Consider the following 16506-nt stretch of genomic DNA (forward strand, 5'->3'; position numbering starts at 1 on the left):
CATGCTAGAGGGAGGGTGAGGAGTGGAGACACTGAGCCCATAGAGACCACGCTGATCCAGTTCTTAACTCTCATTCTGCTGGCCCGTGTTCAGTTTCCAAGCTTTTCAGTTTGATGCTGTAGATTCAGAATTGACATGAAGAAGACAGATTCATAAATTGACAAATTAATAAGAGCCCCCAAAATAGCTCGTTAGGAAGTCATGACCCTTTCTCCACATTCAGTGGAACAACTTGCACTTTAGAGTTCTGTAAAGAAGCACCAGCTGGCTTTGTACCTCTGTCACTTTGGTCACCGTCACATCTGCTGGGCGTGTGCCTAATGTGTGACCGTCTGGATTTGTTAAATAGCAACAGCAAAAGAAGGGATATATGGGTTAGAATCTGCTAGAGAAAGACGCCTTCCCCCCCTGCATCTTAGACCTGAAAATTCTCATTATTTGTTTTTGAATGGTAAAGTGAACACCTTCATTGTGGAAAGGCATGTCTACTTCGAATATATTCTTCGTGTGATCAAGGTTATGGCTAAATTCTGGCTCTTCTGTTAGACGGATGAAGTGCAGAAAGACAAGGAAGGACATTGTTAATGAAGAAAAAAAGGTCTTTAATCCCAAGCCTTCTAGCCCGATTCAGAACATCCTGACTCCACTGTAACGCACCTGCAAGGACAGAGCTAGTAGGAAGGGAGTTCAGGGAACAGGCTCTCCTCTGGATCAGAAAAGGCCAGGAATGCAGCGGGAGCCACGCCAGGCTGCCGCACCTAGGTGTTTGCCTTGGTCATGCTGTCATGTGTTTTGCTCCTTTGTGGCCAGCCACCCTTTAACCCCCATTCATGTAGCCACAAAGACACTTATCACAGGTTTTAGAATGTGGTTTGAAAAGCTTTCCCAAAGAAGTTAATAGTTTTCAGGGTCAGCAGCAGAGCCACTTTTTGATTGGGAGTTCTCTGGGAGGGTAACAGGGGCCTAAATGGATAATTTTATTCCAGATGATTACATCTGAAAGATGACGATCGGACTGAAGAAAGTTTGTGTATGTATGTCCTTTACCCCTGAGGGCAGAGGAGATGGGCTTTAGGCCCTAGGTGTGTACTGAGAAGCAGTACCACCTGCTGGGCCTCAGCCCCTTGTGACAGCAGGTGGAAGTTATTCTAGATTATTCTAAGGTGAGTGAATGAGGTTGCATTGAGAGCGGGGAGGCTGAGAGAGGAATCTTGGCTAGGAGCACATGGCAGGTGACAGACCAGCCTGCAGGCACTTTTCTCCTTCGCTTGTGTTCAGTATGCCTTTTGGGGGAGGTTTCCCTGCTTTTCATCTCCTGCTAGTGTTTAATTTGCTTGATGGTGTGTAATTTTTCCCCCTATTTATTTAGCACTAAGTACCAGTGCTTCACAAAACATTCAGAATAATTCCCATTGATCTGTATTGTTTAGGATAGAATTAGGAGGGGAAACAGTGAAAGGCTGAAGAGTAGCTAAGAGGTGCAGTGTTCGGGGATTTCGCAAGAGCTGACCATGCAGCCAGCACCTTCCTAGGTGAAATAATACTGAAACATACACACAACACCTAACCTATAAAAAGATGGTGCCAGCAGATGCTCAGGCAGTAATCTAAGGGAGAAAATTAGTTCCAAAAAATAATCTTCTAACTTGGTCTTAATTAAATCCTAATAATTATGTAACTCATTCTAGTTTATAAAACACTTTCACAGTTGTTTCAGACAACAACTGTATAAGGAAGGCAGGGTGAAAAGGGTTATCTCCATTCTACAGAGGATAAATGGATGGGGTACTTTGTTTGGTTTTCCCCCAAGAGCTGACACCCCTGGGTTCTTTTTCCACCGGCCCTTGTGCTGCTTGACATTTGGTCAGCATTCACGTTACACCATCCACGTTTTACTCTAAAAAGCCAGTCAGACCTGGAACTTTTGTCTTAAGGCACACAATTCTCGCCAGCCAGTGAATGCTGCTGGCGCTCACGCTGGTCTCGCCATACTCAATATACTGAGGTGGGCATTTAACGGATCCGTTTCTGAAATTGGTGCCTTTGCTAGGACAGCCGGGGGACATAAATGCAGCTTTGACAGCCACGCACTGTGCCTCATAGCATTGAGTTAAATGGGCCTGAGAAGAACTGGGCGACCCTCTGGCCTCCAAGGTTGGCCCTGAAGCCTGGGTGTCGCTCTGGGCTGTGATGAAGGTCCCGGAGGCCAGCGCCCATACTTCTCCCGAGTCTGAGCATGGCAGGCAGCAGCAGGTGCCCCAGCTGGGCTCATGAGCTTTTGTGAGGGAACATAAGGTTGTCTAGCAACTCTAGCGCTAAGGCAGCAAGGACCCAAAACAGAGGGTTTTGTATGTATTGCTTTAACCAACAGCTTGTAGCGCTCCTGGAGGAAAATTAATAGGTGCAGAGTCGCCTCAAAGAAAGATGTTTTCAGGGCCTCAAAGGGTAGCTGCTTGTATGTAGACCAGTGGCTGCCTCAGAGCTAACAGTCCAGGGCTCAGCAGCGGCGGCTCTGCCCTAGATATAGAAGGCTTCATTAAGAGGGGGAGAAAGCTCTTGCTGTTGGCCGAAAATTAGCACATACCTCGCTCCACATTCTCCAGGCTCTACCAGCATCAGCTCTTTAACTCACATTGAAGAGCAGCCTCGTTCGTTTCCTCCAAGCTCTCCAATTTGTCAGACCTCGCATCCGTTCCATTAGCCCACATTTACGGTTCCTACAGTGTGCCAGGCCCTGGGGACACAAGAATGAAGCTCACAGTTTAGGAGAGAGAGACAAACATGAATAATACTGTGAGCATGAGCAGAAGCGTGTGCAGTGCTGGATAAAAGCCATCTCATGTGTGATCTTGAAGGCTCGAACAGAACTGATCGTCACCAGCACTAATAATACTATGACCCAAATGCATTGGTGCTCTGAGGCTGCTTGGAGATGCTTATTAAACAGGGCGATTATTCAGGTCGCCGTCACAACTCATAGGAAAGCCTTTCTGTGAATGAAGAGGCACAGTTCTCCCGGGGCGCTTCTGCTGGGTATGGATTAAATTGCTCTTAGGTGATTCAGCTCCTGCACTCTGCCGCCTCCTGTCAGTGCGCCTGCCTCTGGGACAGTGACAAGGGCTGCTGTACGGATCAGGGAGGGTGTTTGGCCACTTTCTGTTGTCCAAAAACTAAGCATACATTTTATCGTTTATTTCCCAAGATTATAGTATTAATAAAAGTAGGATTCTTGTCCGAGTTGCTTAAAAATAACCTTTATTCCTTTTGTTAAGTGAAAAATGCACTGTGGAGATTGGGTTGTTGCTTGTTTGAAAAACATACCTTTAGAAACCATGATTGGAGCCCAGCTGTGTGTGTGATTTGTGTGGGGAGCGGTGTTGTGTGGACTTACCTCTCCAGGAATGAATAGTTAAACTTGTAGCCACAGTGTAGTCAAAAACAAAGGACATTTAGCTCTGCAGTGACTGTTATGTTATTTGCATTATGGGAGAATGATAGTGTAATTAGTTTCTTCAGGTAAAAAGTAAAGAATAAAAATCTAATTAGAAATGGTATGAGCCTGGGTATTGATTTTGGGTATGGAAGGGGAGAATAGAAGCAGGATATTATAGAGGTAATAAGTTTTCCTCTTCTGTCTTTGGCACCTGGCACATGGAATTGCTGGATCATATGGTAGTTCTATTTTTAACTTTGAGGAACCACCATACTGTTTTCTGCAGCAACTGTACCAGTTTTCATTTACAGCAACAGTGCACAGGGGTTCCAACTTCTACCTACACGTCCTTGCCAATACTTGGTGGGTTTTTTTCTTTCTTGTTTTGTTTTTTGTTTTGACAGTAGTTATTCTGATGGGTGTGAAGTGGTACCTTGTGGTTTTGATTTGCATTTCCCTAATGATCAACGCTGAGCATCTTCACATATGCTTATCTTCACATTTGTATATCTTCCCGGGAGAAATGCCTATTCAAGTCCTTTGCCCATTTTTAAAATGGGTTATTTTGTTGCTGTTGAGTTTTAGGAGATCTTTATATATTCTAGATATTAATCCTTTATCCTATATGTGATTTGCTGGTATTTTCTCCCATTCTGTGGGTTGCTTTTTTACTCTCTTAATAATGTCTTTTTTTTTTTTTTAACCCTCACCCAAGGAGTAAGGATATTTTTTCTATTGATTTTTTCAAAAATACGTTTTTATTGATTTCAGAGAGAGGAAGGGAGAGGGAGAGAAAGATAGAAACATCAATGATAAGAGAGAATCACCAATCAGCTGCCTCTTGCACGCCCCACACTAGCCCACAACCCCTGGCATTTGCCCTGACCAGGAATCGAACTGTGACCTTCTGGTTTATAGGTCGATGCTCAACCACTGAGCCATACCAGCCGGGCTCCAATTAATTTTTAGAGAGAGTAGAAGGGAGGGAGAGATAGATAGATAGATAGATGATTGATAGATAGATAGATAGATAGATAGATAGATAGATAGATAGATAGATAGATAGAGAAGAGCAACATATCAATTGGCAGCCTCCCCCTCACTTCCCGAACTGGGGTGGGAATCAAACCTGCAATCCAGGTATGTGCCCTTGACCCAGAATCAAACATGCGGCCCTCCAGGGTGCACGGGCCAACGCTCTAACCACTGAGCTGCTGGCCAGGGCAATAATGGCTTTTAATGCACAAAATTTTTTTAAATTTCCATGAAGTCATATTTGTCTATTTTTTTCTTTTGCTACATGGGCCTTTGGTGTCATAACCCCCAAAATTTTTGCCAAATCTATTTTCATGAAGCTTTTGTCCTGTTTTCTTCTAAGAGTTTTATTGTTTTGTGTCTTACATTTAGGTATTTGATCCATTTTGAGTTAAGTTTTGTATGTGGTTTTAGGGAAGGGTCTAACGTCAGTCTTTTGCATGTGGATATCCACTTTTCCCAGCATCATTTGTTGAAAACACACTGTCCTTTCCCCCGTTGAATGATCTTGACACCCTTGTCAGAAATCATTTGACATTGTCTTTGAGGGTTTATTTTTGGACTCTATTCCCTGTCTGCCAGTGCCACACTGTTATTACTGTAGTTTTATAGAAAGTTTTAAAATGAAGTATGAGTCCTCTTCTTTTGTTCTTTTTCAGTATTATTTTGGCTACTCATGGTCTCTTGAGATTTAGTATAAATTTTAGGATAAAGTTTTCTATTTCTGCACACACACAAAAAAGTCTTTGGGATTTTGATGGGGATGGCAGATCACTTTAGGTAGTTTAATAATATTAAGTCTTCCAATCCATGAACATGGAATGTGTGTTTTTATCATCAAGTGTGTTGGATTTTGTCATCTGCTTCTTCTGCATCGATTGAGCATGATTATGCGGTTACTTTCTTCATACATTGATGTGACTTCAATAACATACAAAACCTCTGCTCCTTTACAGCTCCGATCTCTGTGGCTATTGACAGTTGCATTTTTATACATATGTGCCCCAAAACATAAACTAATAATTTTAAGTGCATTAACTGTATTAGTCTCTTACATCATGTAGAAAACAAAAAACTAGTTACAGACTACTGTTACAGTAATACTTGCTTCTATAATTGCCCATGTATTTGCCTTTGTTAAGATCTTTATTTCTCCTTGCGGTGTTGATAGACTTCTAGTGTCCTTTCATTTCACCGGGGCAGGATTCCCTTGAGCATTGCTTGCTGGGTAGGTCTAGTGATCACAAACTCCCTCAGCTGTTGTTTATTTGGAAATATCTTAATCTCTCCCTCACACTTAAAGGACAGTTTTTGCCAGATAAAGGATTCTTGGTTGATTGGGGGTGGGAGGTGGGGGTGGGGGTGGGGGAGGGAATTGCACTTTGAATATATTGATGGACTGTTTGCTGGCCTCCGAAGTTTCTGATGAAAGAGCTGCAGAAAATCTTACCAAGGACCACTTATGACAATTCACTTCTGTCAGGATTCTCTCTTTTTTGGCTTTTTCAAGTTTGATTATATGTCTTAGTGTGGATCTTTTTTAATTCATCTTATTTGGAGTCTTTGAGCTTCTTGGATGTTTTTATAGTCATTCATGTAAGGTTTTCTATCTCTGTTATTAATGTACTTAGTTCACACACTGTTTTTGTTTGTTTGTTTTTTACTTTCCCCACATCTTTTGTTATTTCTTTGAGCATCTTTAAGGCAGTTCTTTTAAAGTCTTTGTCTAGTGTATCTGCCATTAGGTCTTTTTTAGGGACAGTTTCTGTCGATTTCTTTGAATAGGCTATAGCCATGCATTCCTGTTTTTTTGAATGCCTGTGAGTGTTTGCTGAACACTGGACATTTGAATGTCTCTAATAATGAGGTAACTCTGGAAACCAGGGTTTGCTTTTTGTGGTTGTTGTTGCAGGTTGTCTCTGTGCCTAGGATCAGCCTGAGGTGTAAACTTAAGATCTTCTCAGGTCTTTCCTGAGCCCTTCCCTTGGTATGCAAAGTCACTTTCTAGTTTCCTCTGTGTATGTAGTTGTTCTTGAAGGTCATAGTCTTTAATGTCTGGCTCCCAAAAGTGGAGAAAGCAAAAAATGAAGGGGGTAGGGAATAGTCACTGTTTTAGAGGGAGCAACAACATAGTGGCCTGCCTCTCTATCTCCACCCCTGTGGCCAGGAGCAGCAGCCAGAGAAGGGGTTCCCCCATAGCGAAGGACAGGGTTCTTTTTGCTCACCCTGGCTCCCAGGTTGTGTGCAAGCTGCTACTGTGCTAAGAACGGAAATTGACCAAGTCTTCCCCTGGAAGTTGCAACCCCTGAACAGACTAGAGTTTCAAAATAGCTAATCAGTTTCTGCCAGTGCGGTTGGTGTCTAGTTGAGGAGACAGCTACCTACTCTGCCGTCTTCCCATAATCCCAAAATTTGTATTTCTAACAAATTCCCAGGTGGTGCTGATGCTGCTGGTCCAAGGACCATCCTTTGAGAATGACTGAACTAAACTCTCAGGTTCTGTCTTTACGCTCTGATATACCATGCAGGGTCTTTCTTCTCTGGGTGCAGTGTAGTAAGTTAATTATACTTTTGAATTGCAATAAGCAACAAGCTTTTTATTGATGTAAATGAGATTCCTTTCTTTATGAAAAAGATGGGACCTGTGGTCTGTGGGCTATTCCAGGTTAGGGAGCTTTGGACGCCCTGCAGGGGTCAGGGGGGCATGTGTGGAGGTGGGAAGGAAATGACATTGTTCAGATATGCGCTCGATCGCCTCCCTTTCCTGTCTGTAGCCTCAGGTGATGACAAGATCGGCTCTGCAGGCTGCTTTTAGTAGGTGGTCTGTGTGGGAACATCTAGTGTGTGTGTCTGGCACATGGTCACTTAGGTCACATTTCCTGAGCACTTTGACTGCAAGTTGCAAAATTAAATTAAAAGGTGATTTTTTTAAAATGCCCTTTCCCTAACAAGTCTGGAGATGGGGTGGTCCTGGGGTTGGTTCATTTAGTGTCAAAAGAATCCAGGTTCCCTCCATCTTGTCACTCTGCCCTCAATGGGTTGAGCTTTGTATTTAGAGCTGTCCCCTCATGAGGAAACTTTCCCACAAGCTCCTTTCCCTGCAGACTTGCCTACCAGAAATGCTTGCCACACCCATTCCTAAATGGCCACCGCTATGTGAGAGTCACCGCTAGGGTGGGCAGGGCCTGGAGCACAAGTCCTCTGGGTAGCCGGCTCTTCGGGCTCCGAGGGTCAGAAGGGGTAGGGCAGGACTGGCAGTGGGCAGGCCACTAACAAATCAGCCACACTCCCTCCCCCAGTTGACGGTGGGTCCTTTTGTTCTGAAGGGGCCCCTGGCACCGCCAAAAGGAGATGAAGTCTAGGGCTGTCCAAAGTGCTGCCAGCTGTCCTTGGTTTACTCCAGGCCGAGTCATCTTCTATTTCTTAGCAAGGGCGGGAGGCCATGTGCACCCAGAAGGATGTTTGCTTCCGAGAGGAAGTGAGGCTCTGGAAGGACTTGTCTTATAGCCTTATTCCTGCCCCTTTGTCTCTGGAGGAGCCCAGGGGTCAGCCCAGACCAGCTGTGACGGGGAGCAGGTTACTTCCCCTTCTGGTGCTTCAGGCACCTCATCTGTAGCCTGAGGGGGCTCCCGGGTAGTTATGAAAACTGGATGAGTTGGTCCACATCAGTCGTGTGTGGCGCCTGGTGTATGGTGAACACTCGGGCTGGGCTGCGTCAGTGTGATTTTTATCTTCAGTGTCAGCATTGGGGGAGCTTTCTCCAGCTCCCTGTTGACCTCACTGCTGCAGGCTGCGGGCCACCCCGCCCCCTGGAGGCTGCCTTCCAGGCCTGCCTTTGCCTGGGAAGAAGAAGCCGGGCTGCCCTTTCGTCACTTTCCTGGGGAGGGTATGGGTGTGTGGGGAGTCTTTCTTTTCCGCAAGTGTAACTGCTTAGGGCAGCTGTTCTCAACCTGTGGGTCGCGACCCCTTTGGGGGTCGAACGACCCTTTCACAGGGGTCGCCTAAGACCATCGGAAAACACATACATAATTACATATTGTTTTTGTGATTAACCACTATGCTTTAATTATGTTCAATTTGTAACAATGAAATTGGGGGTCACCACAACATGAGGAACTGTATTAAAGGGTCGCGGCATTAGGAAGGTTGAGAACCACTGGCTTACGGTCACTTTTATTCTATTTTTCCTAGAATCAGGAACAAGTGCCGTATCTTCCAGGTAGCCTTCCCTGGGTGTGCCCTGGCCACCAGAAGCCTGCGTCCTTCCTCAGGGGGCTGATGTGGTTGACTTTTATCGCTATGATTATTGATGATGGGACACGTTCCTTGTGCCGACAGGAGTGAGAGCTCGCTGTAGCCACTTCAGAGGGATGATGGAGAAGTGCCCCACTTTAAGAAAACCTGACCATATAAGGAGGAGATCTCAATTACAGAATAATGTCTCACTCAGCCAGAAATTCATGGCCGGTTTCCTAGTGCATTTAAAATAGGATTTGTGTGTAAAAATACTGTTTGCTCACAGGAGCCCATATTTTCTGAAAAGGGAAATACACTTGTATTGGGCATTTGGGATAAGTAGAATAAAAATAAAATCTTAAAAATATAAGAATTGGAAACCAAATTCCACTTTTAATTCTAAAAGGTTTATATATAACTCCACTATCCTACCCTCTCCATCTACCCGAGACGTTCACAGCAGAAATAACACACAAGAGCTGCACACAGTTCAGGAGAGCACGTGGCTGGGTGGACTGCGGGCTCACAGAGGCCGGCCGCATGCCCACCCTCGCCACTCTGTGGTTCTGTTTGTTTGTGAGGCCCGCCCTGGGTCCTTACTGCTCGGTCTCCTCCAGGTGTGGGCAGTGAGTGGCAGTTAGAAACGGGCCTGCTCATCCTGCCACCACAGACTCCCGTCACCTCAGGGACACGTGCTGTCTGGCCGGTGGGGTCTGGGGGCAGCCTGGGGAGGAGGGCTGAGCCTGCGGTGCTGACATGTCTGACTCCTTCCCTTTCAGAAATGCTCCCACTGCCAGGAGGCAGGCGCCACCTTGGGCTGCTACAACAAAGGCTGCTCCTTCCGCTACCATTACCCGTGTGCCATTGACGCAGGTAAGGTGGGCCTCTAGAGCGTCCGCAGGGTGCGACGCACACTTTCTCTGCCCTCTTTCCCTTTGTTGTCATTCTTTGTCTTTTTTGACCCTGTTCTGTTAGTAAATTCTAAAGGAAATGCAGTGAGGAGAATAAAAAGGAGCAAAATGGGATAATTTTTTTTAAAAGCAGCTTTATTCGTATAATTCACACATAATTCACCTAAGTGTGCAGTTCAGTGGGTTTTAGTATATTCACAGATATGCAACCATCACCCCAGTCAATTTTAGTACATTCGTCACCTCAAAAAGCAGCCCTGCATCCTTTAGCCAGCAACTCCCGCCCTGAGCAACGACTGATCTGCTTTCTGTCTCCATGGACGCACCTGTTCTGGACATTTCATATCAGTGGGATCAGACAGATATGTGGTCTTTGTGTCTGGCTTCTTTTATTTAGTATAATGTTTTTCAGGTTCACCCATGTTGTAGCATGTATCAGTACTTCATTTTTATTGCCAAATAATATTTATTATAAGGAGAAATCTTTTTATTTACTTACCATTCATCATTTGATGCACATTTAGGTTGTTTCCACCTTTTTATTATTACAAATAATGCTGCTGTGAACATTCACATACAGGTCTCCGTGCAGACTTAATGTTTTGTTCTCTGGGGCGTAAACCTAGGAGTGGAATTACTGGATAAATAGTAACTCTATGTTTAACCTTTTGAGAACCTGCCAGATTGTTTTTCAAAATGGCCTCACCATTTTACATTCCCTCCAGCAGTGTGTGAGGGTTCTAGTTTCTCCATGTCCTCATCAACACTTGTTATATATTTTTTAAGAATAGTTTATTGATTTTGAGAGAGAGAGAGAGAGAGAAACATCAATGAGAGAGAAACATCAATCTGCTGCCTCCTGCATGCCCCCTACTGAGGATCAAGCCCAAAACTCAGGCATGTGCTCTGATCAGGAATTGAACCGGTGACCTCCTAGTGTACGGGACAATGCCCAACGGAGCCACCCGACCAGGGCTTGTTTGTCGTCTTATCATGGCCATCCCAGTGAATTTGAAGCGGTAGCTCATTGTGATTTTGATTTGCATTTCCCTGGTGACTAATGATGTTAAGCGTCTTTGGTGAAGTCCAATTTATCTATTTTTTCTTTTGTTACTTGTTGCTTTTTCTTATATCTAAGAAACCATTGCATAATCCAGAATCAAAGATGTATGCCTATGTCTTGTCCTGCAAGTTTTATAAGTTTAGCTCTTACACGGGTCCTTGATCCAGCTTGAGTTAATTTGTATACATGGTATGAAGCAAGAGTCCAGTTCAGCTTTTTGCACATGGATTCCAGTTACCCCAGCATCATTTGTAGAAGAGACTAGTCTTTCCTCATTCAGTGATCTTGGCACCTTGGTTGCAAACCAATTGACCAGCCCGGCTGGCATGGCTCAGTTGTTGAGTGTCGGCCTATGAACCAGGAAGTCACAGTTCCATTCCCGATTGGGGCACATGCCTAGGTTGTGGGCTTCATTTCCCCAGTGTGGGGCATGCAGGAGGAAGCCGATCAATGATTCTCTCTCATCATTGATATTTCTATCTCTCTCTCTCCCTCTCCCTTTGTCTCTGAAATCAATACAAATATATTTAAAAAGAAACAAAGAAAGCCAGTTGATCATACAAATATGTGCTTATTTCTGGACTCCTCCAGTACACCCTGTCTTGATTACTGTAGCTTCGTAATACATTTTGAAAATGGGAAGTGTGAGCCCTCTGATTTTGTTCCTTTTGTTTAAGATTGTTTTGGCTATTCTGGGTCCTTTGCTGTTCCATATGAATTTTAAGATCAACTTGTAGATTTCTGTAAAAAATAGCCATTGAAACTTTTATAGGACTTGCATTAATCTGCAGATCAATAAGGGAATATTTCCATCTTAACAATAGTCTGTCTTCCAACCCATCATCATGGATGTCTTTCCATTTATTTCAGTTTTTAATTTCTTCTAACGATGTGTTGTAGTTTTCAGAGTATGTTTTTCATTCTTAGGTTAAATTTATTCTTAAGTATTTTTTAAATTTTTGGTGGTATTGTAATTGGACTTTTAAATTTCAGATTTTTCATTGTGAGTATATAGAAATACAACTGATTTTGTTATATTGATCTTATATCCTGCATCTTTGCTCAGCTCATTGATTAGCTAAAGTTTTTAGTCACATATCATCTGCAACAAGTTTTATTTACCTCTTCCTTTCTAATCAGATGCCTTCCTTTTCTTGCCTGATCGCCCTGCCCAGCACTTCTAGTGTAATGTTGGATACAAGTGGCAAAGCTGACGTCCTTGTGTTGTCTCTGACCCACTAACTAGTGTGGTAGCTGGGGGCTTTTATAGATGTTCTTGGGCAGCTAAGGAAGCTCCCTGTGTTCCTAGTTGTGGAGTGTTTACCATGAAAGGGTTCCAGGTCCACTGAGATGAGAGCAGTGTTGGCCGTGTGATGACTGAAGGAAGAAAAACCTTTTGTCCAAGAAGTGCCATCCAGTGATCAACGCAGAAGGCTTGAGTTCTGAATCAGCGTCAGCAGTCTGGGGGAATCCTTTCTCCTCCAAACCCGTGTCTCCTCAGTGGGTGTTTTCACCAGTTACTTTGTGAGCATGAGACCTTCACCTTCACCCAGCTGGCCCTCATCCAGTGCTTGCAGGTCAGGGAGGGAGAGAAAATGGAGAGACGAGCAGTGTAGCAAGCGGCATGGTGCCTGTTACCTCTCGAGTCTTCCTGGGTTCTGAGGGGAACGTGGCTTCCATGGGAGCAGCTGTGTCTCTCAGAGGCGGGTCTGGTGTGGATTTGGCAGGGAGAGGGTGGAGGCGTGGCTGACTGGGTGACGGAGGCTGCGGCAGCTGCACAAGGTCACCGTGTCTTGGGCATTTCTGGGTCTTTTGATGACTCGAGTCACAGTGACCCAGAGGCCTGCTCCGCCCGGGAGGCAGGTACTTGTGTTTGTCCCTCTGGGTCTGCAGGAATTCTCTTGTGTATGAAGGACCTTTGCATCCCAGAAAGGCAGTCACCAATTGACCTTCTTGCCAATTATAATGAAAGTAAGTCCCATGTCTCATGGAGTGAGGAAACGTTGGCCATTTTCGCCTCTGCCTTGCTGCCCACCTCCCAACCCTTTCAGAGCTGCTGGTGTCTCGGGGAAACTTCGATTACTGGGGACATCTCCGTAGAAACAGCTCTGTGGCTCCTGCAGCTCCCACGCGCATGCACATTTGTGACATCATGGTTAGCTGTTTGGTGTGGTTTGTTATGTCACAGGCACCAGATTTGGCTCCAGGTGGAAAACGCAGTAATGAGAACATGAGTGCTGGTAATGCACTGAGCCACAACAATTAAGACCAAAGGGAAAGCGCTGTGCTGGCTCAGGAGCGATTCTGCTGTGCACAAAGAATCTTGCCTGGAGGGACTCCTCACCCTCCAACCCTCACAGTTCACTCTCTGCAGCCGCCTTCACTGCTCTCTGTTGCAGACTCGGATCTTGCAGGCAGGGGTCAGCCCTGGGTGGGTCATTAGAATGACTCGTGTCTGGTCCCTCCCTGGCTCCTGCCTGTTATTCCCCTCACTGAGGCAGTGTAGGCTGGCGGTCCCAGCCTGGGTTCTGTCAAGATAAAGTGCTAACTGTGCCTCTGAGGTCAGTTGTAGATGAGCTGGAGACAGGGTGGGGCCTGGCAGATCAGAGCGTATTCATTAGACCTCGCTCCTTGAGCCCCCCATCCTCAGCCTGGGTTCTGTCCAAGTGCGTGTGGGTATCTACATAGCTTGTAGGAGGAGCGCCGCAGTCCGCTCTGCATTTAAGCTCCAAGAGAGAAGTGAGCTCACCCTTCTGGGCCGTTGAGATTTGCATGTCTGGAAGCCAGCTGGTTGACCAGACAACCTTGTGAGTCTTTTCCAGCTCGAGTGATGCTCAGCAAGCCTCTCTGCTTCCCTGGAAGTGCTGACAGGCCCTCCGCCCAGTCAGTGTAGGACTTTGCCAGGGGCCTCAAGGAAACAAATTGAGAGACCGGCTGGCCAGCCGCAGGGCCCGGCACCTGTTCAGAGACCCCGGAAGAACTTGACTGCCCTTCTTACTGCCCTTGGCTCTTTCTTGAGCAGGGACAGGTCCCCGTGCCCTTCCGGGTGGCCGGCGGGTATGAGAACAGACAGAGCAGAGCGTCTGTCCGTTGGCCTCCTGCTTGGGAGGCCTTGCCAGAGGCGGACACTGTCTGACAGATGTGTTTAGGAGACTTCTGTTTCCACAGATCCCTGGTGTTGGTTCCAAGCTGCCTAGTGTGTACTTCTATTGTTTTATTTCTTTTCTACTTTTTAAAAGGAAACATGTTTCCTAACTGTAGCCGTATTTTACTAATGGTCCGTGCCAGCTGTTCACGGCTGCAAGGGGAACGGAGGCACCTCATCCTTTCTGAAAGCCGCTGTGGCCTAAGGTGGCTGCCCCACGTGGGCTCGGCTGTTTCTCCTTGGCCAGCGCCCAGGTAAGGAGAGAGCCTCTGAGTGCCAGTCTACCCCTTGCTGCTCGGAAGCGCGCTCTCTGGCAGGTTGCGCAGCGGGAGCCTGGTCACGCCATGTACTTGTGGGTTCTGAATGAACGCACTTCATTTACTGCCTTGCTCCGTGCTTGCGGGGGAGGGGCGCAGACTTACTGAGTTCTGGCCCCGGGGTTTGCCTCATAGATACACCAGGACTCAGAAAGCAGTAGGGGTGGTGCAGGCCTAAGCCAAATTATGAAAGGGCCTTTTTTATTTGTGTAGAATAAGAGGACCTCAGATTTTTTCATTTATATGTTTCCTTGCTTTTTTACCTTTTACTTGCAATCTGTGGGTACTCAGGCTGCTAATCTGGACCTCCGTTTAAGCCTGAGTTAAATTGTAAATTTAACAAGGCTAAGTACCGTGGCTGCCTCCCGCCACGGTGCCTGGGAGCAATCTGAGACTGTGCGATCAATATTTATTAGCATTCTGCCACCACATCTTGCACCAGTGACCTGGCTGTCGGTCTCCGGGAGCTGGGTGTGCAGCGTGGACTCATTAATGAGATTTCCTCGCCCACGCCTCGCACTGCCCTGGCGCGGAGAGCTCTACTCACCTGCAGGCTGTCATCGAGGATGCTGTCACCGTGTTAGAAGCTGGAATGAATCATTTTCCTCCGAGGATTACTATCCCTCACGGGGTTTCTCGCCTCTGAAGCGTTTAGCGTGGATTAGGCAGCTCGTGTGGGGGCTTCTCCCTGTCTCCGTGGGCTGTGGGGTGAAGGGGGCAGCGGCTCTCAGGCCGGGCCTCCTTCCTGTCTCGGACGTGAGGCTCGGCCGGGGAACGGTGCTGTAGACGCAGTGTTTCCTCCCGGAGCCTTGGCTGGGCCTGCGGGTGGGCTTAGCCTAGAATCGGGAGGGTAAAAACAACATTTATTAGAGGTTGTTTCTGATTATTAAAACAATATAATATGATGGAAATATGGAAAAAATTAAATCACTTATAATTTTACTAACCAAAGAAGTACCACTGTTATAATGCGGTAGATTTCCTTTGTCCTTTTGTAATGTATATAAATATTTTGATAAAATTAGGATTGTACTCACACATTTATATATCCTGGGTTTTCAAGCGATTTTACATCATGAGTATTTCTCATATACGTTAACTATTTTGACATGTTAATTTTTAAGTGATACTTCATGTTGAGGTACCATATTTACTTGGGGTGTCTCTAATGTTTTCCTATTGGAAATCATAGCGTGGGGACCTCTTATCGCCACGTCCGACCCTGTCAGTCCGGCCTGTCAGTCACCTGTGCCACTCGCCAGCCCCAGTTGACTGTCCCCTCTGTCTTGCAGATTGTTTGCTACATGAGGAGAACTTCTCGGTGAGGTGCCCCAAGCACAAGGTGAGTCCCAGCCCCCAGTGCCCGCTCCTGGCAGGGTGGTGGGGCTCCTCCTGAAATGCCTGCAGACGTGGCAGGACCTGCGGTGTGGGGTCGGCGCCGTGTGGAGAAGTGTGTTGGAGAGAATCTTGTTTGTTACAAGAAATTAGAAAATCAAACTCAGTGAAACTACTGATTCCCACGTTAGTTTAATGGAGCCCCGGTTCACAGGTCGCTGAGGTGAGGTGTTGAAGGCCTTGGTGCATAAGCAGAGGCGTTTTCCCAGCCAGGGAACCAGCTGCCTCCGGGATTTGGGGGACACTCAGCGTCTCCCAGGTTTTACTTCAGCAGAAGCAACCGGGGTCCGCAGTTGGCCGTTGCTGCTGCTCCCTGTTTCCCGCTTGGCTCAAGAGGTGTCTCTGGGCCTTGGCTGGTGTGGCTCACTGGACAGAGCGTCGGCCTGCAGACTGAAGGGTCCCGGGTTCGATTCCAGTCAAGGGCACATACCTCGGTTGCAGGCTCCTGGCCCTGGTGGGGCATGCGGGAGGCAACCAGTCGATGTCTCTCTCACATCAGTGTTTCTCTGTCTCTCCCTCTCGCTTCCACGGTCTCAAATTCAATGGAAAAAGTATCCTCGGTGGAGTTTAAAAATAATAAGAATAAAGTTTTGTGTTTTTAAAAAAAAGAGGTATCTCCGGGTCCCTCTTCCAGGACAAGATGGAAGACAGGACGCTGGTCTGTCTGAGAGGGCGCGCGTGCACGTGTGTGTGTGTGTGTGTGTGTGTGTGTGTGTGTGTGTAGAGGAGGTGAGGACAGGAGGAGCCAGGGCAGCTTGAAGGGGGAGACACCACCTGGCAGCTTCTGCAGCGCCTGCCGCTCTCCTCTGGCCGAGCTCACACTGACCCCTGGTGGTCACCGGCCTTCGGTGTCCAAAGAGGGCCAGAAAGTACTAGAAAGAGATTACCCTTGACAGGTCTGCCCTCAGAACGCTCCTGAAGGTGCCCACTGAGGCTTGTCTTTTGAATTATTTCCAGAGATGGACCGTAGG

The 16506-nt window shown here is 46.5% G+C and overlaps 1 protein-coding gene across 4 annotated transcripts in view; it reads left to right on the top strand.

The window, feature by feature from the left end:
- TCF20 (transcription factor 20) overlaps window positions 1-16506 on the top strand; it is a 163278-nt gene that overhangs the window by 140786 nt on the left and 5986 nt on the right. For all 4 annotated transcript variants that reach the window (XM_059680760.1, XM_059680762.1, XM_059680761.1 and 1 more), the window contains 2 exons: window positions 9484-9577; window positions 15433-15482. In XM_059680760.1, the coding sequence (XP_059536743.1) occupies window positions 9484-9577; window positions 15433-15482 (144 nt within the window). The remainder of the gene's footprint in view (window positions 1-9483; window positions 9578-15432; window positions 15483-16506) is intronic.

The sequence above is a fragment of the Myotis daubentonii genome, chromosome 2, assembly GCF_963259705.1.
Source record: "Myotis daubentonii chromosome 2, mMyoDau2.1, whole genome shotgun sequence".
NCBI classification, from domain to species: Eukaryota; Metazoa; Chordata; class Mammalia; order Chiroptera; family Vespertilionidae; genus Myotis; species Myotis daubentonii.